This window comes from Giraffa tippelskirchi, chromosome 1 (genome assembly GCF_054371585.1).
Source record: "Giraffa tippelskirchi isolate mGirTip1 chromosome 1, T2T-mGirTip1v1.2.pri, whole genome shotgun sequence".
NCBI lineage: Eukaryota > Metazoa > Chordata > Mammalia > Artiodactyla > Giraffidae > Giraffa > Giraffa tippelskirchi.
The window spans coordinates 78,355,297-78,376,998 of record NC_137275.1 but is presented as its reverse complement, the minus strand read 5'-3'; the positions used below and the strand labels follow the sequence as shown (position 1 = coordinate 78,376,998).

At 38.2% G+C, this 21,702-nt stretch overlaps 2 protein-coding genes across 7 annotated transcripts in view; both read right to left on the bottom strand.

Annotated features, from left to right (window-relative positions):
• GRID2 (glutamate ionotropic receptor delta type subunit 2) overlaps positions 1-21,702 on the bottom strand; it is a 1,592,807-nt gene that overhangs the window by 1,346,843 nt on the left and 224,262 nt on the right. The gene's annotated exons all lie outside the window — the stretch shown is intronic.
• On the bottom strand, positions 10,233-12,754 carry LOC145546832 (SRSF protein kinase 2-like). Of its 3 annotated transcripts, none has more exons than XM_081594865.1 (2): positions 12,569-12,754; positions 10,233-12,504 (listed from the first exon to the last, which is right to left on the bottom strand). In XM_081594865.1, the coding sequence occupies exons 1-2, from the start codon at positions 12,644-12,646 to the stop codon at positions 10,489-10,491; spliced, it is 2,094 nt and encodes a 697-aa protein (XP_081450991.1). In that variant the 5' UTR covers positions 12,647-12,754; the 3' UTR covers positions 10,233-10,488. The 3 variants fall into 3 exon arrangements, with proteins under 3 accessions (XP_081450991.1, XP_081451007.1, XP_081450999.1); XM_081594881.1 differs by having other exon boundaries at positions 10,233-10,673; positions 10,837-12,627; XM_081594873.1 differs by having other exon boundaries at positions 10,233-11,801; positions 11,940-12,610.

Here is a 21,702-nt window from a genome sequence, read left to right as displayed (position 1 = left end):
CTACAGTCTACCAGGCTCCTCAGTCCATGGAAATTTTCCAGGCAAGAATACTGGATTTGGTTGCCATTTCCTTCTCCAGGGAATCTTCCTGTCCCAGGGATTGAACCTGGGTCTCCCGCATTGCAGGCAGATGCTTAAAATATAGTCCATTTTGAGTGTCAGACACATAAGGAACAGCTGATAAAATATAATGCCACAATAAAAAAAGTTTAAAATACTATTAGAAATGAATAAAAGGGAATATTTCTGTCTGAGACAGAAATGATTTACAAGAGGAGTAGACTACTGTAAGGTGCTTTGAAGGAATTTACAATTAAGGAAAGAAAGAGTATTCTGGACCATAAACAAGGCTAAGCACCGAAGAATTGATGCTTTCAAACTGTTGCACTGAAGAAGACTTGAGATTCTCTTGGACAGCAAGGAAAGCAAACCAGTCCATCCTAAAGGAAGTCAACCCTGAATATTCATTGGGAGGACTGATGCTGAAGCTGAAAGTCCAATACTTTGACCACCTTATGCAAAGAGCCTATTCACTGAAAAAAAAAAATCCTGATGCTGGGAAATATCCAGGGCAGGAGGAGAAGGGGACAACATAGGATGAGATGGTTGGGTGTCATCACTGACTCAATGGACATGCATTTGAGTGAACACAGGGAGATGATGAAAGACAGGGAAGCCTGGCATGCTGCAGTCCATGTGGATGCAAACAGTTGCACAAGACTTAGCGACTGAACAACAACATGATAGAAGCCAGATAGCAAACATGAAGAAAACAGAAATATTGCATACACATAAGAGATATAGTGATTTCCCTTAATCTAATCATACAATGCACTTCCCTGGTAGCTCAGTGCTAAGTAATATGCCTGCCAAGCAGCAGACATGGGTTCAATCCCTGGGTCAGGAAGATCCTCTGGAGAAGGAAATGGCAACCCACTCCAGTATTCTTGTATGGAAAATCCCATGGACACTGGAGCATGGAGGGCTAGTCCATGGGGTCGCAAAAGAGTCAGACATGACTTAGCAATTAAACAACAAAGCAAATCAGATAATACAATTTTAAGCTGTCAGATACATAGTCAGTAAGAATCAGTACTCACCACAGTTGTGACAATTTTTCTTAATATAATTAATTGGCAAAGTTTCTTCTGATTATTTTGTACATGCAAATGACATATGTAATGGTATATTTTTTATTTAAAAAGTTTCTTTCTTTCACTTTTTTAATTGAAACTTTTCTTATTAACACAATCTGTTTTTAGCATCCATGACATTTTTTGAATGGCCACACAGATATTGTGTCACTAAGTTAATGAAAGTCCTGTTCAGAGATTCAATGTTCTAATCTCCAATTTCCAAAAGGAGAGTTAAACTGCTTTATTACAAAATCCTTTAGAATTCCACCAGCACTTTCTGGCATGAAGCTGAGAGAGGAATTATCATTCTACACTATCCCTATTTTTATTTAATGTTGATTGAATTTGATCTACTGCTCAATATAATTAATGCTAGTTTCTGTAATTCTTTACCTTTACAATATAAAAAGAGATATAAAAAAATACTTGCAACATTCCTTTGTGTACAATACTCATTTAGAAACAAAACTGATGATTAAAGATATACACTGCAACAGAATATATTTTCAGTGCATATTTATTAGTAAGTGATTACCGGGTACCCTTCTTCTTTATACTTCTTTTATTATGATGATGATAACTATTATTATTATTACCATCATCATCAGTTTTGCTGGTGTGATCAGTATTCTAGTATAAAATAAATATAATTTTACTCCCCTTTTTCTCTAATATAAATATCCATATAGAAAAAGAGCCCTAATTGGCTCCTATATATACACTACATTTTTGCTATCCTCAAATGAAACTTTTAGTTTTTTCTACTTTAATGACAAATAATTTCCAGCCAAAAAAGAATGGAAAAAAAAAGGCACAACTTTAATGAACTCTTAGATGCCAGTCAGCATGATTATTTCAAGAATCTGTTTGCTCATAAGATTTTCTCAAGCCACTTGCCAAACTTTCATGATCTACTGCTAACCATATCAGGAAGAGCTGTGATTTTCAGGTTAGCTGAGGTTAAAACTTAATAAAGACAATAATTATCTCAACTGCAACAAAACATTAGATAGAAAAATACACCTTATTAACTTTTTCTGACCTGGGACAACTGTGATATTTAATAGGTTTAGGAACGCAAATACAAGTGGATAATCCTTTTCTGGGGGCAATCTCAACATATTCCTGCAAAGAATCTACCATTTACTTTTTTTTCTGCATGCTTTCTGCTCAGCAGTACTAGCCTGAATCCCAAACGAACTTGGCAGCACATCGTGCTGACAGGTAACTCTCTCCATTACTCCATCACAGAGAGACCTATAGAAATTTACTTTTTTTCTATAATTCTGCTATATTTTCTCTTACAATCTCATCTCACAGAATGCAACTTTCACAGCCACTCAAGTGCACATACATGTATGATGTTGAATGTGCAAAGTATATCCTTTCTCCTCTGTTTTAGTTATCCAAATTGTACCCATTCATCACAATCAGTATTCCAATTTTTATAAAAGATATTTTATTAACAGACATTCTGATATGGTTTTTCTTTCACATGAAGTCATATTACAATCATGGTCAGCTTAATAAAGTTGACAATAACTATGTACTACATATTTCTAGTCCTAAGCTAATATATAAATCTCTTTTTGATATCTTCATGCTTTATTTCTTATCTCTGTGACTAGACTATTATTGCCTGGAGACTAGGGAAAACGGTTCACACTTTTTGAATTTCTAGAGTTCACAGCTCAATATCATCTACCTTATTTAGCTCAATAAACATCATGATTACCAGATAGTATATGTAGTAGAGATGCATGGTCATTTTATTAAGTACTTAAACCTCCTTACAGTTTATCCTATCTTAACAATGTAGGAAAAAATCATTCTTAGCATTAACTCATAGCTGTAAATGTAATGAGACAAGTGAAAACATACAATGCTTGGAATGTTCAGAGGAACAGATATCATGCTGCTCTGGGACTGGGCAACAGACAGTTTCCTGGAGGGGCTGGCATTTAAGCAGATTACTGAAAAGTGCACTGGATTGAAAAAAAAAAAGTAAAATGATCCTGGGAAATAAGCTGCTGATATCCCCTGGAGAAGGGAATGGCTATCCACTCCAGTATTCTTGCCTGGGAAATTCCATGGACAGAGGAACCTGCTGGGCTACAGTCCAAGGCGTTACAAAGACTGAGACACAACTGAGTGAGTAACACATGTTATCAGATATACAAAGAACATCAAGAATTCTTTTAAAGAATCTTTGCTAATAAGATCAAGGGATTTGAATAGGACCATAAACCATAATCTAATGCAAGAAGATTTGGTTTTGTCTCTCTTTGAAATGGGGTAGACTAATTTAATGTACAATTAAGTTTCCAGTACCAAGATGTTATAATCTTAATCACTTAATCACTAAAACAATCTTAGTAAATTCATTTGGCTGAGATTCCGAAAGCAGAAACTCCACCTTGTTTAAAATTACAATCCTTGAAATTCAAGTGAAAATGTTTTTTAGAATATATTATTTGCTAAGCATAACAAAGATTGTCAAACTGAGTGAAATGAGTTAGATGCCGAAAGACAAGTACCATATGATACCACTTATATGTGGAATGCAAACAACAAAAAAAATATAGTACAAATGAACTTATAAGCAAAACAGAAGCAGAGTCATGGATGAAGAAAACAAACTTATGGTTATCAGTGGGTAAGGGGGTAATAAACAGGGAGATTGAGACTGACATACACATACTACTATATATAAAATGGGCTTCTCTGGGGGTCAGTCGGTAAAGAATCTGCTTGCAATGCAGGAGACCCAGGTTTGATCCTGGGTCAGAAAGATCCTTTGGAGAAGGGAATGGCAAGCTACTCCAGTATTTTTACCTGGAGAATTCCAAGGAAAGAGGAGCCAGGCGGGTTACAGTCCATGGGGTCATAGAGAGTCAGACATGACTAAGTGACTCACACACACACAAATATTAAAAAAAAATAGATGACTAGTAAGAACCTGCTGCATAGGACAGGGAATTTTATTCAAAGCTCTATAATGGCTTATTACAGAAAAAATCTTAAAAACAAAAAAGAATGGATATATGCATATGTATAACTGATTCAGTTTGCTGTACACCTGAAATTAATACAGCTTTGTAAAACAATTATCATTTTAGTTCAGTTGCTCAGTCATGTCCAACTCTTTGCGACCCCATGGATTGCAGCACACCAGGCTCCCCTGTCCATCACCAACTCCCAGAGCTTGTTCAAATTCATGTCTCTTGAGTCGGTGATGCCATCCAACCATCTCATCCTCTGTCATCCCCTTCTCCTCCTGCCTTCAATCTTTCCCAACATCAGGGTTTTTTCCAATGAGTCAGTTCTTCGCATCAGGTGGTCCAAGTATTGAGCTTCAGCTTCATCATCAGCCCTTCCAATGAATATTGAGGATTAACATCCTTTAGGATTGGCTGGTTTGATCTCCTTGCAGTCTAAGGGACTCTCAAGAGTGTTTTCCAACACCATAGTTCAAAAGCATAAATTTGTCGGTGCTCAGCCTCTTTATGGTCCAACTCTCACATCCATACATGACTACTGGAAAAACCATAGCTTTGACTAGACGGACCTTTGTCCGTCAAGTAATGTCTCTGCTTTTTAATATGCTATCTAGTTTTGTAATAGCTTTTTTTCCAAGGAGCAAGTGTCTTTTAATTTCATGGCTGTAGTCACCAACTTCAGTGATTTTGGAGCCCAAGAAAATAAAGTCTTCCACTGTTTACACTGTTTGCCATGAAGTGATGGGACTGGATCCCATGATCTTCATTTTTTGAATGCTGAGTTTTAAGCCAGCTTTTTCACTCTCCTCTTTTGACTTTCACCAAGAGGCTTCGCTGTCTGCCATCAGCGTGATGTCATCTGCATATCTGAATTTATTGATATTTCTTCCTTCAATCTTGATTCCAGCTTGTGCTTCATTCAGCCCATCATTTTACATGATGTATTCTGCATATAAGTTAAATAAGCAAGGTAACGATGTACAGCTTTGATGTACTTCTACCTAATTTGGAACCAGTCCCCTGTTTCATGTCCGGTTCTAAATGTTGCTTTTTGACCTACATACAGCTTTCTCAGGAGGCAGGTAAGGTGGTCTGGTATTCCCATCTCTTTAAGAATTTTCCAGTTTTTTGTCATCCACACAAGTCATATCTTTGTACCAGAAATTAACTATACCAGTTTCTTATTTAAAACATGTCTTTCTTAGAACATTTCTTCTAATGTATCAAGTAGACTCATGTATGCATGTTATACTCAGTAAAACTATCTACTATCATCAAATAAACTTTTCTGTTAATTCTTTAATATTTATCCATTTGATTTTAGTGTGGCAATATCTACCTAGGGTAGAAAATATTGGCAGAGAAATCTTCAAGATAATGTGTCTTTTAACTTCTAATAATTGTGAAATGTTTGATATTGGTTTTAATAAAAGATAATTTTTAATAAAACTTTTAGCTTACATGAATTTCTAAACTAATGTAATCAGACAAGGTGGTTCTTTCTACAATTAATTGAATTTACAAAATAGAAATGAAAATTTTTTAACTGTAATAGAAATATATTTTTAGAATATTTTAAATACTTGTTCACTTTGTAGTAAAAGTATGATCATTTGGTTCTTAACTAAATTACTTAAAAAAAAAAAAACACTGACAGTTTAATTTATAATTTGTCCAAAAGCCAATTTTGAAATAAATTACTGAAAAAGGGTACATATATTAGCACGTTATTCTGCTTAAAATTCATTTAAAAGAGAAAAAAAACTGTCCTATGATCCAAGAATGAAAAGAGTTCAAAATTTAATCCACAGTAAAGTCTATGCCTGTATCTAGAAACAAACTCATAACACTGATGCATATGTTCTCTGATTGCTTTATTTGTCTTCCCTGTAATTCTAATCACAATCTCAAATTATATGTAAGAAAATATTCATTAAGCTAAAACTTTAAAAGTGCAGCAGGAAGAAATTTTAAACACTGATGACAGTATGGATCCACAAATTTCCAGTGGGACTAGTTGTTGGATCCCAACCTAGTAGACTGGTTTGTAGATCTGGGCAAACAGAGTAGAGGCTGAAGGTATGACTTGGTCACTGATACTCGAAATGACATACACTTCAGACAGGGTATTAAGGTGCTTGCAAAATTTTTATACTAAAGAGAGAAGGCACTTTCCAGATGTTTTAGCCAGTATTCATTTCTTGCCATACAGTGGTTGGCAACCCCTGAATTGTATTATCTGCTTCTATTTAAGAAAAAGTAAGTTACTGCTGTGTGTGTGCTCAGTCACTTCAGTTGTGTCTGACACTGTGTGACCCTATGGACTGTAGCCTGCCAGGCTGCTCTGTCCATGGGTTTCTCCAAGGCAAGAATACTGGGATGGGTTGCCATGCCCTCCTCCAGGGGATCTTCCTGACCCAGGGATCCAACCTGCAGTGTCCTCTGCGTCTTCTGCATCACAGGTGGATTCTTTACCATTGAACCACCTGGGAAGCCCAAATTACTGACTAACTATGGTCAATTAAAATATGCTTCTGAAAAAAAAAAAAAAAGGATATTCCCACATGCATTCCTGCTGTCCTTACATCTCTAATCTAATTCAATTAACCTGCACTCCTCCAGAGATAAGGATCTTTACGCCTGGTGGACAGGCTCGAGCATCTGAACTAGGACTAAATTTCTATTGGCACTAGAAAAGTAGTATACAACTCTTTTACATAATGAAAGAGTGGAGACAAGAGCTGGAAAATAGGGACACGGAAAAGAATATAAAAGAATCCTAGAAAAAAAATTAAGGGTATGTGTGTCGGGGGTGGTGGGAGGGATTCCGCTAGGTTTAAGTAATACAGTGAGGCCCTAATGAATTAAAAAGAATACTCATTTAAGAAATATCCACCAAGCACTTCCTTGATGGTACAGTAGGTAAGAATCCATCTACCAATGCAACAGATAAGGGTTTGAGCCCTGGTCAAGGAAGATTCCATATGCCTTGAGTAACTAAGCCCATGCTCCACAACTACTGAGCCCGTTTGCTGCAACTAGTGAAAACTGTTCTCTGCAATAAGAGAAGCTGCCATAATAAGAAGCCTGTACACTACAACAAAAGAAAGCCTGTACAAAGCAACAAAGACCCAGCATAGCCAAAAATAAATTACATATTAAAAAAAGAAACATACACCAAAAAGATCTGATGTGGCCCCATAGGACTTGCCAAATCAGGTGTTGGTCATTGTTTGAGAGTCCTGAGGCAGGCAGAGCCTATAGCTAGGGTTGAGAAAAATCAGGGAACAGGCAAGATTCCTCCTGGTTCCTGGAAAGGAGAAAGATTTTGTGTCAACTGGTACCCCTTAAATGAGATACCTGCACATCAATTTCATGATTTAGCTATTTAAATCATCTCAGCAACCAGACTAAAATATAGATGGGAAACAACTAAAATCATGGCATCCAGTCCCATCACTTCATAGCAAATAGAAGGGGAAAAAGTAGAAGCAGGAATAGATTTTCTATTCTTGGGCTCCAAAATCACTGCAGACAGTGACTGTAGCCATGAAATTAAGACACTTGCTCCTTAGAAGGAAAGCTATGATAAACCTAGAGAGTGTATCAAAAAGCAGAGTCATCACTTTGCCAACAAAGGTCCATATAGTCAAAGCTATGGTTTTTCCAGTAGTCATGTGTGGTTGTAAGAGTTGGAATATAAAGAAGGCTGAGCACCAAAGAATTGATGTTTTTGAACTGTGGTATTGGAGAAGACTTTTGAGAGTCCCTTGGGCTACAAGGAGATCAAACCAGTCAATCCTAAAGGAAATCAACCCTGAATATTCATTAGAAGGACTGATGCTGAAGCTGAAGCTCCAATATTTTGGACACCTGATGCAAAGAGCCAGCTCACTGGAAAAGAACCTGATGCTGAGAAAGACTGAAGGCAAAAGGAGAAGGGGAGGCAGAGGATGAGATTGTTAGACAGCAAGGCTACAAAGAGCAGCACAAGGCTTAGTGACCAAACAACAACAACATCAGCTGCATGTCAATTGGATTAAGCTCCCCAATTAATTTGCATGATACTATCAGAGATGTTTTAATTTTGTGCCTAATAGATTCAAAATTTAAGTTGCTTTTAATTTTTTCATGTTTTATTTATTTCTGACCAATCTATTCATTAGTTAATGACTCTTAAATTGGTTAAATCCACTAGAGCATCTTTCTTTATTTAATATTTATTTATTTATGCTTTGTTGTGCTGGGTCTTTGTTGCTCTGCATAGGTTTTCTCTAGTTCTGGCGAGCTGGGGCTACTCTCTAGTTGCAGAACACAGGCTCTAGGCATGTGGGCTTCAGTAGCTGCAGCACTTAGGCTCACTAGTTGTGGCTCTTGGGCTCCAAAGCACAGGTTCCACAGTTGTGGCACATGGGCTTAGTTGCCATGTGGCATGCAAGGTTTTCCTGGACCAAGAATATCACTGTTGTCCCCTGTATTGCAAGGTGGGTTCTTAACCACTGAACAACCAAGGAAGCCCAAGCATCTTTCTTAAAGTGAGAAACTGAGGAAATTATTTTGAAAAGAAAATAATTTTCTAATATTATTATTCTATTATTTTCATCTGTTTAGAAAATTTCTTTTTCATAATAAGTTTTGTTATCTTTGTTATTTAAGCATAATTCATATATACAAGTGCCCTTTAATGCCCATGAAGTGGGGTGCTTTCTTCTAAATAGGCTCCTGGAATTCATTCGGCTTTGCAATCAATTGTGAGTTGACTTTGACTCATTTAACAATGCTAGTTCTCATTTTTCAACAATATTATATTTCTATACAACCCTAAAAGACTACTAAAAAGCAAGTATAACTAAACCATTCATGCAAATATGGATTTTTTCTTCCATATCTCTTCAATTTTACCTATAATCAATCAGTAATCAATCAGTATATGCCTCTCATCCTAACACATACACCTCCTTCTGTCTTCCTTCATTTTCTCTGCATCTCATTTCATCTTGAGTCATAAAATATTTACCTTCTTTTAGACCAGTTTTTCATCCTCATTGAGCTCATGATACCCTGATTTTTTTTTAATTTAAGCATGTAGTAACTGTTCAGTTTTGCAGTTTTATTTATTACTTATATAGCATAAGATTTAGGAACTGACTTAAAAAAGTAATGAGAATTTTTCATTTCCTGAAATAAACAACAAACATATACCATAATCCTTTTTCATAAAAAAAAATTTACATGTGTTAAAATTTACATGCCACCATAAAGATGACAGGTACTTAAATTTTGCAAGTAATAAAACAGAAACAAACAGGGAGTTTAAATGTGTATGAGAACAAAATTTGAAAACAAGGATTGTGTAGGAAAGTAATCTGTCATGACTTGTAAGAGAGGAAAAGTTTAAAAATATTTGTTACTTTCAGATTCTTAAAACACATATTTAGGCACTTCTGATGAAATTATCAGCTAAATTTTAAAATGTCTTACATTAAAATTCTTATTTCAAAAATTTTTCTTAAGTAATGCTTTAAAATATCATCAGATCTGAATTGTGAAGATAAAATTTAAGGAAAATTTTAGGCTAATATATTAACCTTTAGAATCTCCTTACACACACACACACACACACACACACACACACACACACACACACACACACACACACACATATATACACATGCGTACATGCACATACATATAGTATTTAAAAGAGAAGTGCTTCTCTATTTTACAGAAGCAAAAATGATACACTGTACAGCAAAAGAAAATACAACCATTATCATGTAATAACATTTTTTTTTTTTTTTTTTTTTTTTTCTGAAATTTGAGTCCCCATCCCATATTTAATGTAAATTAACATTTACAGGGTGCATTTACATACACTATAATACAGGAATGATGTCCCTTTGCCAGAAGATCAAATTGTACATTTCCTCGCTATTTCTTGGTTCCAACTTGATAATTTCTTAAGATTGTAAATTATATAGTACTCAGCTAAAATATTTCTTCATAAATAGTTACAAAACCTGCCAAAACACAAGGAGGAAAGTATTTTTCGTTCAAAAAAAAAAAATGACATTTGAATGTCACACAACACAAGAAACAATGCTTAGAGACATGTTATTGTTTTCAGAAGAAAAGTGGGTCAGTAAACTACTAAGCTGAAGACAAAAGCCTGCCCTTCCCCAGGATCACAGTGCACAAGAAGCAAAACGTCAAACGACAGTACCTCAAAGCAAAATAAAGGTCTGAGGATGAAGCCAGCTCACTTGTAATCCTGTTAAGAATGAGAGTCCCCTTTTAGGGCCAAATGCACTGGACAACATGTGCCAGCTCAGAATGGGTGAGTGCAGAATCTGCTAAGAATTCAACCAAGGATGCCGAAGGCATTCGCCCGCTGAAGCTCGTTTTTCTGGAACCATTTCTAGCATCGGGATCAGGAAATCTGTAAACTGTGCAGCATCTTCATGGGGCCAGCCATACTTTTCCACAAGTACATCAAAGAGGCTCCAGGGCTTCAGTTTGGTGATGTGCCGCAGTTCTCCTCTGCGATTGAAGAATTCCCGAGAATATTTTCCAGATAGAGCAAAGTGCCTTGGGATACTGCCTAGCAGCTCTATGATGTGGGCTATGTGGTCTTCGTCTCTGGAATAGTCTTCCCCAGAATGTGGTTCAAACAAATAATCTCCCGTTGCCAGTTCAAATGCCATACACGCCGTACTCCAAATGTCAGCAGGCGTACTGTAACCTGCTCCTATTAAAACCTCTATGGATCTATACTGACGCGTCTGGATGTCTTCTGTGAAGTGTTTATGCACCCAACAAGCATTTCCAAGGTCTGCAATTTTAACTCTAATCTTATCGGCATTCCGTGGGTCCAGGGGATTCACCAGCAGGTCAGCTGCCCGGGTTTTCGTTTTTGGCAAATCCCCAGTGCTGGAGGCTGAAACTGTCCTGCTTCTGTCATGGGATGGACTGCTTTCCTCATGCTCAGTAAGGGGGGATCCCTCAGAAAGTGCAGAGCCACAAGCCACAGGTTCTAAGGGCCCAGAGAACAATGATGTGGAAAATTCTGGAAACTGTGACTCGGGAATTTTATGTCGTCCATTTGGCAATTCACCATTGAATTGTTCATAGGAGCTGCTATACGTGTAATCGCTTTCTGCATTTGGCTCATCGAGGTTACATTCCTCGGGATTTGGGCAATCTTCCTCATCATCGTCTTCATCATCCAGCTGTTGCTCCAGTAAGAAGGGGCCGTTCTCAATATGGCCGTTAGTTTTCGGTGATTCTATCCAGGTAGGGTCTATGTTCGCAAGCTCCTGTTCAACATCGTCTTCATCTTTCTCAGTGTTTTCTTTCTCAGTGTCTTCTTTCTCCTCCTGGTCCTCACCTTCACCGTTGTTATTTGCAGTCTCTCCCTCAGCCACCTCCTCCAGTCCTGCTGTTTTTAGCTTCACCTCTGGGTGGTATTCATCATCTTGCTCATTGGAAGGTACAGCTGACGTGACGTTTTCCTCTATTATTTTTCTTTCAGCTTCTCGCTCCAATTCTTCTATTTCCTGCAGGCGCTTTTCCAGTAACTCAGCCTGCCTTTTCTGCTTCTTCTTCATTTTTTTCTTTTTGTTTTTAGATATTTTTCCTATAGGTTTTTGCTGTGGAGCGGTACTCACTGCAGACCCTGAAGGAGGAGGAGCGCCCGCTTTCTGCCACTCAGTGGCCTCGGCTGCCATTCTTCTCACATATGCATCGTCCACACACATCAAGATGTTTTCCGGCTTTATGTCAGTATGAATGATCTTGCACTTACTGTGGAGATAATCTAACCCCTGAAGGACCTGTCTAATGATGCTCTTCACACAACGTACTGGGAGGCCTTGGTAGTTGGATTTTATGATCCATTTGAGAAGATGGTGGCCAAGCACTTCGAAGACCATGCAGACATGTATTCCATTCATGCCTGAAATCTTGAAGTCATCTATAAGCTGCACTACCATGTCTTTATTTGGGTCACTAGGATCACTTTCTCGAACACATTTGAGCAATTTTATTTCATCCAAGGCTGTCTCCGTATAATGCTGGGCACTTTTTACAACTTTCATCGCAACAAATCTTTTTCCCTGCATATCCCAGCACAGCCAGACAGTAGAGAAGTGGCCCCATCCTAGCTTCCTAATAACATGGTACCGGCCATTGAAGAGGTCTCCAATTTTCACTGGATGATAGCCACCTTTGCAGTAGTCTGCGGGGTCCTCCTGCTCCTCATCGTCTGATCCCAGAATCTCCTCCTCTGGCTCTGGCGGGGCAGGGTCTGGCAGAGGTGGCGGTGGTGGTGGAGGTGGTGGTGGAGGAACCAAGGGAGCTTTCTGCTGAGGCTCCGGCCTTTCTGAAGAGGACGACTTCTCAGAGTTAACTGACATCAGCAGCTCAATCTTCTGCTTGATTTTTTTTCGGATGTTTCTCCCTTTTCGGCCTCCGCTTTCGGGCCTGAATGGCCAGCACTTTCCGGGAACTCATCCCGACGCGGCGCCAGAGGGGCGGGGGGCTTCGCGGCGGCGGCGGCGGCGGCAGCAGCAGCGACGCGGGAGCAAAGCCGAGCTGCAGCCTTCACTCGCTCCGCCGGCCGGGAGGAGGCGGGAACCGCGCCTGCGCCGCCGCCGCCGCCGCCGCCGCCGCTGCTCCCGCGGGGGGCCCAGAAAAACCCGCCCCCGGCCGGCCCCGCCCCCGCCCCGCCCCCACTCGCCCGGCGGGGTCGAGACCCCCGTGCCGGTCCTGCTCGCGCGCCCCGCACCCACGCGACTCCATGTAATAACTTTAAATGGAACATTACCTATAAACAAATTGAATCATTATGTTGTATGTGAGAAATTAATATTGTAATTCAAATATACTTCAAATAAATAAATAGGTAAATAGATAAGTAAATAAAATAGTAGTGCTTATTTAAGGCTGTTGTTGAACAACATCTATCTTTTTGTTTCATAGACCTTCTTTTGGATTTCTCCAACCTGGTTAAACTAAATAGGATACACACAGATGGTAAAACCTTATGTTATCCTACTCTGAAAGTATTAGTTTCATTAAAATGAAGATTAGACACCACCTGCTAAATATGTGTTGGCACCTACTAAGTGGGATTCTCACAACCTTTTTTGAAGCCTTCAAAGAAGCCTTGGAATTATCTTGAAGTATTAAGGTGGACAAAAAGACTCAAAGAGATTACTTTTTCCCTAGCAAAAAAATATTCTATTTGTTTTTATCCCCTCAAACTATTTCTACAACATGTAAAAGAAGACTAAAATTAAGTTGTAAACTAAGGTCTGAACAAGGATCTGTGACTTCCTTATATGACAATAAGGCAGAAATCTAAAAGGAGACATGTAATAGTAACTATTTGCTTTCTGCTGCACCAGTTTTGGGGAACTAGAGAAGACTGTGTTCGATGCTGAAAATTAAAAAAAAAAAAAAGATATATATATATACCTTTTAAAAATGAAAGAACTGAATAAAAATGTTTTTTAATTTATTTAAAAATTATACCTGAAGAACTTTTGTGCATTACATATCATTTAAGTGGGATGACCACATGTCCAGTCCAGTTAGCCATGGAAAGATTCAGTTAATATTTACTGTTCTAACAAATGTATTTATAGAACTCTTTCATTCTCAAAATATCCAAATTTAAGTGATATTATCATCCTTCACTTTAGTCATATGTTCTATGACGTAAGACCTCTAAAAATTACTAATTAGTTTTAATTAACATAAATTACATGGTTGGAAATCTGAAAGACCAAAAAAAAAAAAAAAAGACTCTGAAATCTCTCTGGAAAGAATACCTAAAATGGCCTGAATTTGAACTCTTCTTCTTTCAATGTAGTGCTCGAATTTCCCTTATAGTTTTAGTGATGATTGTCCAACTTTTCCTTGAAGTCTGATGTATGAAGTTCATTTTACTTAAAGTGAAGACTAAATATTCTCTCAGACCTTCATTACTGTTCATTTAAACAAGATCTAAGAAATTGGACTGTCTGCTTTTTCAGATCCCAGCAGATTTAAAATCTTCAAAGGAAGGGTAAAACTAGAAGGAGGGTCATGATGTGCCAGAAACAGTGACTGCAGACATCCAGAAAGAAAGAATAAAAGGTAAAATGAATATGTGCATAAATTCAACAAGTATGAGTCATTTCAAATATTATTAATATCAGTTGGTGAAAGGGAATAAAAACATGCAATGTATTTTGTAAAGATTTGTTTTCAAAATGTTTAATTTTAATTTAAAGGATATGGTATTATACATTCAGTTATCTGAAAAAAAAAATGTGTTTGATGCAGAGTAATGTTTGTTGAAAGAACAGTACTTCCTCACACAATCTTTAGGAAATAAAATTTCATTTATATATATTTCTTTAAAATCTCTCTTTAATTCATTTAGCCATAATGACGACTCAGAGTTGTTTCAAAAAGTTAGCAAATCTAAGTGTAGTTACATATGTCATGAAGCCGAGAACTACCTAAAATTCTTTCTGACCTTATCAGAAAATTATGTGTTCTTAAGTTCCTTCCTCCCAAAGTCTTACCCATCTACCAGGAAGTGCTCAGGTCAAATAATAACCATTCTACATAATTAGTTTGCTTTTAACTTAGAATTAACTCTATAAGAGTTACTGAATTTTATAACATCTTATTTTACATTGTTGTCATTGTTCGGTCACTAAGTCCTGTCTGACTCTTTGCGACAACATGGACTGCAGCATGTCAGGCTCCTCTGTCCTTCACTATCTCCCAGAGTTTGCTCAGATTCACATTTATTGAGTCAATGAAGCTATCTAACCATCTTATCCTCTGTTACCCTCTTCTTTTGCCTTCAATCTTTCCCAGCATCAGGGTCTTTTCAAATCAATCAGTTCTTTGCGTCAGGAAACCAAAGTAGTGGAGCATCAGCCTCAGCATCAGTCTTTCCAATGAATATTCAGGGTTGATTTCCTTTAGGATTGACTGGGTTGATCTCCTTGCAGTCCCGTCCATAAAGTAATGTCTCTGCTTTTTAATATGCTGTCTAGTTTTGTAATAACTCTTTCCAAGGAGCAAGTGTCTTTTAATTTCATGACTGCAGTCACCATCTGCAGCGATTTTGGAGCCCGAGTAAAGAAAATCTGTCACTGCTTCCACTTTTCCCCTCTATTTTCTATGAAGTGATGGGACAACGGCTCAGGGGGCTTAAAAAAACCTTGTGCACACCAGGACCCAGAAACCTCACAGAGACTGAGACAGAACTGTGTTTCAATGTATCCTGTGGAGGTATGGGTCAGCAGTGGACTGCCACAGGGGCAGGGGCTCTGGGTGCTGCAGACTTGGGTATGGGATAAGCCCTCTTGGAGGAAGTCGCCGTTGATCCCACCATTGAGCTGCCAGAACTTACACATGACTGGGAAATAGACTCTTATAGGGCACTAACAGAACCTTGTGAGCACCAGGACCCAGGAGAAAGGAGCAGTGACCCCACAAGAGACTGATCCAGACTTTCCTAGGAGTGTCCAGGAGTCTCCAGCAGAGGAGTGGGTCGGTGGTGGCCTGCTGCAAGGTTGGGAGCACTGAGTGTAGCAGTACATGCATGGGACATTTTGAAGGAGGTAGCCATTATCTTCATTACCTCCTCCATAGTTTGGTCACAGGTAAATAATAGGGAGGGAACACAGCTCCACCCATCAACAGAAAATTGGATTAAAAATTTATTGAGCATGGCCCTGCCCATCAGAACAAAACCCAAGCTTCCTCCTCAGTCACTCTCTCTCATCAAGAAGCTTCCCTAAGCATCTTGTCCTTCTCCATCAGAGGGCACACAGACTAAAAACCACAATCACAGAAAACTAATCAATCTAATCACATGGCCCACAGCTTTGTCTAACTCAACGAAACTATGAGCCATGCCATGTAGGGCCACCCAAGACGGATGGGTCATGGTGGAGAGTTCTGACAAAATGTGGTCCACTGGAGAAGAGAATGGCAAACCACTTCAGTATTCTTGCCTTGAGAACCCAATAAACAGTATGAAAAGGCAAAAAGATATGACACTGAAAGATGAACTCCCCAAGTCAGAGGGTGCCCAATATGCTACTGTAGATCAGTGGAGAAATAACTCCAGAAAGAATGAAGAGATGGAGCCAAAGCAAAAACAACACCCAGTGTGGTTGGGACTAGTGATAGAAGCAAAGTCAGATGCTGTAAGAGTAATACTGCATAGGAACCTGGAATGTTACATCCATGAATCAAAGCAAATTAGAAGTCGCCAAACAGGAGATGGCAAGAGTGAACATCAACATTTTAGGAATCAGAGAACTAAAAAGGACTGGAATGGGTGAATTTAACTCAGATGACCATTATATCTACTACTGTGGGCAAGATACCCTTAGAAGAAATAGAGTAGTCATCATAGTCAACAAAAGAGTCCAAAATGCAGTACTTGGATGCAGTCTCAAAAACAATAGAATGATCTCTGTTCGTTTCCAAGGCAAACCATTCAATATCACGGTAATCCAAGTCTATGCCCCGACCAGTAATGCAGAAGAAGCTGAAGTGAAATGGTTCTATGAAGACCTACAAGACCTTCTAGAACTAACACCCAAAAAAGATGTCCTTTTCATTATAGAGGACTGGAATGCAAAAGGAGGAAGTCAAGAAACACCTGGAATAACAGGCAAATTTGGTCTTGGAATACAGAATGAAGCAGGGCAAAGGCTATCAGAGTTTCGCCAAGGGAATGCATTGTTCATAGTAAACACCCTCTTCCAACAACACAAGAGAAGACTCTACGCATAAACATCACCAGACAGTCAATACCAAAATCAGATTGATTATATTTTCTTGGAGCCAAAGATGGAGAAGTTCTATACAGTTGACAAAAACAGGATCGGGAGCTGACTGTGGCTCAGTCATGAACTCCTTATTGCCCAATTCAGACTTAAATTGAAGAAATCAGGGAAAACCATTAGACTATCCAGGTATGACCTATATCAAATCCCTCATGATTATACAGAGGAAGTGAGAAATAGATTCAAGGGATTATTAGATCTGATAGACAGAGTGCCTGATGAATTATGCATGGAGGTTTCTGACACTGTACAGGAGACAGGAATCAAGACCATCGTCAAGAAAAAGAAATGCAAAAAAGCAAAATGGCTGTCTGAGGACCCATTACAAATAGCTGTGAAAAGAAGAGAAGTTAAAAGCAAAGGAGAAAGGGAAAGATATACCTATTTGAATACAGAGTTCTAAAGAATAGCAAGGGGAGATAAGAAAGCCTTCCTCAGTGATCAGTGCAAAGGAATAAAGGAAAACAATAGAATGGGAAAAACTAGAGATTTCTTCAAGAAAATAAGATACCAAGGGAACATTTGTTGCGAAGATGGGCACAATAAAGGACAGAAAATGTATGGACCTAACAGAAGCAGAAGATATTAAGAAGAGGTGGCAAGAATACACAGAAAAACTATACAAAAAATATCTTCAGGATCAGATAATTGTGATGATGTGATCACTCACCTAGAGCCAGACATCCTGGAATGTGAAGTCAAGTGGGCCTTAGGAAGCATCACTACAAACAAAGCTAGTGAAGGTGATGGAATTTCAGTAGAGCTATTTCAAATCCTTAAACAGTGATGTTAAAATGCTGCACTCAATATGCCAGCAAATCTGGAAAACTCAGCAGTGGCCACAGAACTGGAAAAGGTCTGTTTTCATTCCAATCCCAAGGAGAGACAATGCCAAAAAATGCTCAAACTGGTGCACAATTAAACTCATCTCACACGTTAGTAAAGTAATGCTCAACATTCTTCAAGCCAGCTTCAACAGTACATGAACAGTGAAATTCCAGATGTTCAAGCTGGATTTAGAAAAGGCAGAGGAAACAGAGATCAAATTGACAACATCCGTTGGATCACTGAAAAAGCAAGAGAGTTCCAGAAAAACATTTATTTCTGCTTTATTGACTATGCCAAAGCCTTTGACTGTGTGGATCACAACAAACTGTGGAAAATTCTGAAAGAGATGGGAATACCAGACCACCTGACCTGCCTCTTGAGAAACCTGTATGCAGGTCAGGAAGCAACAGTTAGAACTGCACATGGAACAACAGACTGGTTTCAAACAGGGAAAGGAGTTCATTAAGGCTGTATATTGTCACACTGCTTATTTAACTTATATGCAGAGTACATCATTGGAAACACTGCGCTGGAGGAAGCACAAGCTGGAATCAAGATTGCCGGGAGAAACATCAATAACCTCAGTTATGCATAAGTCACCCTTATGGCAGAAAGTGAAGAAGAACTAGAGAGCCTCTTGATGAAAATGAAAGAGGAGAGTGAAAAAGTTGGCTTAAAACTCAACATTCAGAAAACTAAGACCATGGCATCTGGTCCCATCACTTCATGGTAAGTAGATGGGGAAACAGTGGAAACAGTGAAAAACTTTATTTTTAAGGGCTCCAAAATCACTGCAGATGTTGACTGCAGCCATGAAATTAAAAGATGCTTACTCCTTGAAAGGAAAGTTATGACCAACCTAGACAGCATATTAAAAAGCAGAGACATTACTTTGCCAACAAAGGTCCATCTAGTCAAAACTATGGTTTTTCCATTAGTCATGTATGGATATGAGAGTTGGAATATAAAGAAAGCTGAGCACCAAAGAATGAATGCTTTTGAACTGTGGTGTTGGAGAAAGCTCTTCAGAGTCCCTTGGACTGCAAGAAGATCCATCAGTCCATCCTAATGGAAATTAGTCCTGAATATTCATTGGAAGGACTGATGCTGAAGCTGAAGCTACAATACTTTGGCCACCTGATGCAAAGAACTGACTCATTGGAAAAGACCCCGATGCTGGGAAAGTCTGAAGGCGGGAGAAGAAGGGGATGTCAGATGGATGGCATCACCGACTCAATGGACATGAGTTTTTGAGTAAACTCCGGGAGATGGTGATGGTAAGGGAGGCGTGGCATGCTGCAATCCACGAGGTCGCGAAGAGTCGGACACGACTGAGTAACTGAAATGAGCTGACTGATGGGACAAGATTCCATGATCTCAGGTTTTTAATGTTGACTTTCAGGCTAGCGTTTTCACTTTCCTCTTTCACCTTCATCATGAAGCTCTTTAGTTTGTCACTTTCTGCTATTAGAGTGATATCATCTACACATCTGAAGTTGTTGATATTTCTTCCAGCAATCTTGATTCCACCTTGTGAGTCATGGAGCCTGGCATTTTGCATGACGTTCTGTGCAAATAAGTTAAATAAGCAAGTGACAATATACAGCCTTGTTGTACTCCTTTCCCAATTTTGAACTAGTCCATTGTTTCTTGTTCGATTCTAACTGATTCCTGATCTGTATACAGGTTTTTTAGGAGACAGGTAAAGTGATATGGCACTCTCACCTCTTTAAGAATTTTCCACAGTTTGTTTTGATCCACACAATGGCTTCAGCATAGGCAATGAAACAGAAGTATATGTTTTTCCGGAATTCTATTGTTTTTTCTATTATCCAATGAATGTTGGTAATTTGATCTCTGGTTCCTCTGCCTCGTCAAAACCCTCTTGGAAGTTTTGGTTCAGATAATGCTGAAGCCTAACTTGAAGAATTTTGAGCAATACTTTGCTAGCTGTGAAATGAGAGCACAGTAGTTAGAACATTCTTTGCCATCACCCTTCTTAGGTATTGGAATGAAAACTGACTTTTTCCAGTCCTGTGGCCACTGCTGAGTTTTCCAAATTTGCTGGCATATGGAGTGAGGCACTTTAACAGTATCATCTTTTAGGATTTGAAATACCTCAGCTAGAATTCCATACATCTACTAGCTTTGTTCTTAGTAATGCTTCCTATGGCCCACTTGACTTCACACTCCAGGATGTCTGGCTCTAGATGAGTGACCACACCATCATGGTTATCCAGGTCATTAGGATATTCTTTGTATGGTTCTATGTAATCTTGCCACCTCTTTTTGTTTTTATACTTTTAATTTATTTTTTAATTGAAGGATAAGTGCTTTACAGGATTTTGTTGCTTTCTGTCAAACCTCAAATAAATCAGCCATAGGTATACATATATTCCCTCCCTTTTGAACCTCCCTCCCATCTCCCTCCCCATCCCACCCCTCTAGGTTGATACAGAACCCCTATTTGAGTTTCCTGAGCCATACAGCAAATTCCCATTGCTTGCCACGTCTTCTTAATCTCCTCTACTTCTGTTAGGTTGTTACAATTTTTGTCCTTTATCACGCCCATCCTTGCATGAAATATCCCCTTGATATCTCTGTCTTGAGCAGGTCTCTTTACATTATATATTATAAATACTAAGCAATAAAAACCACTTTAAATAATACATGAACCTAGTGGAACCACTTATTCAGATCCCATGATGTCTGTGGACCTTGATCTCATTCATTCTTGCCTACATTTTAGTTAGGTCACTTAATTCTTGTATAAATACTCAACATTCCATTTTTATGCCTTAAAAGGACAATCATGCCAGTCCTTCTAATTTTCTCAATAGGTATGTAAAATTATCATACTCTTTGCCTGAAACCCCCTCAGCCACCTAAAATTCTTTCATCATCTATTTTTAAACTAGATGTATCCCACCTTATTCCTTTCATTGTACAGTTGGGAAAGTATGCTGCTATTATCCATGTTGATTGCTCTCCCATAGCAACTAACTATATATTCTGAGAAGGATTTTTTTTTTCCCCAATGAACAGTAACCAGATATTCAGAGTGAGAATAAACCTAGTGGGAAAGTTACATAGACACAGGGAGTTTGTGTTCTAAATATTTTTGTGGCTTCAGAATTTGAAGGAAGAAACAGTTTCTTTGATGTAGACAGTCTCTTCTGGGGAAAATTCTGGTTTTGCTTGACTAGAAACACATTCTAAAATGAAATAGGTTTCACATGAACGCGCTCATTGCTCTACTACCAGAAGTGATTTTTAAATACTCTTCACACTTTCTGTATGTGTGAAAGGAGTTTGATACTTGTTACTTATTTTTTCTATTATAGCATTTACTTTGTGTTCATCCTAAGTCAAATATATAAAAATTATCATAAAATTACTGTTGTACTTATCTAATCAAGCAATATTATTGAAGAATGTGACATTAAATGTTGAATTACTTTTAGTAGTAATTTTCCTTGTTTAAAATATGCATTAAGTGTCTATTATGTGCATAGTCCTTTTTCTAGTAATATTAGAAATATTACTGATATGATCCATAAATATAAAATGCATAAAATCAAACAAAATTACTGTTAAAATACATATTTTGTAATTCATATATAACGAAATCATTTCAGTCTGGTGTTTATGAGTGCTAGCAATTATACAAGCAGTCTCACACTTCACTCTGGCACTTGGTATCTCTGTATCTTGGTAACCTTTAGCAAGTCTTCCTTTAGACCTTTGTGAAGATTAGATGAGATAATACTAACTCATAGAACCTGTTCAATGATTTTGTTATAATAATCAACAAAATCAGTATTACTTTTCTGATGTAACAAGTAAAATAAGTAATTCATTTAAATTTTTCCA

Excerpts from the sequence above, each read along its gene's own strand:
- LOC145546832 (XM_081594865.1), bottom strand. The coding sequence starts at position 12,646 with ATGAGTTCCCGGAAAGTGCTGGCCATTCAGGCCCGAAAGCGGAGGCCG. Across the intron at positions 12,505-12,568 it reads AACATCCGAAAAAAAATCAA|CCTCAGCAGAAAGCTCCCTT; the intron begins GCAGAAGATTGA and ends GAAAGGCCGGAG.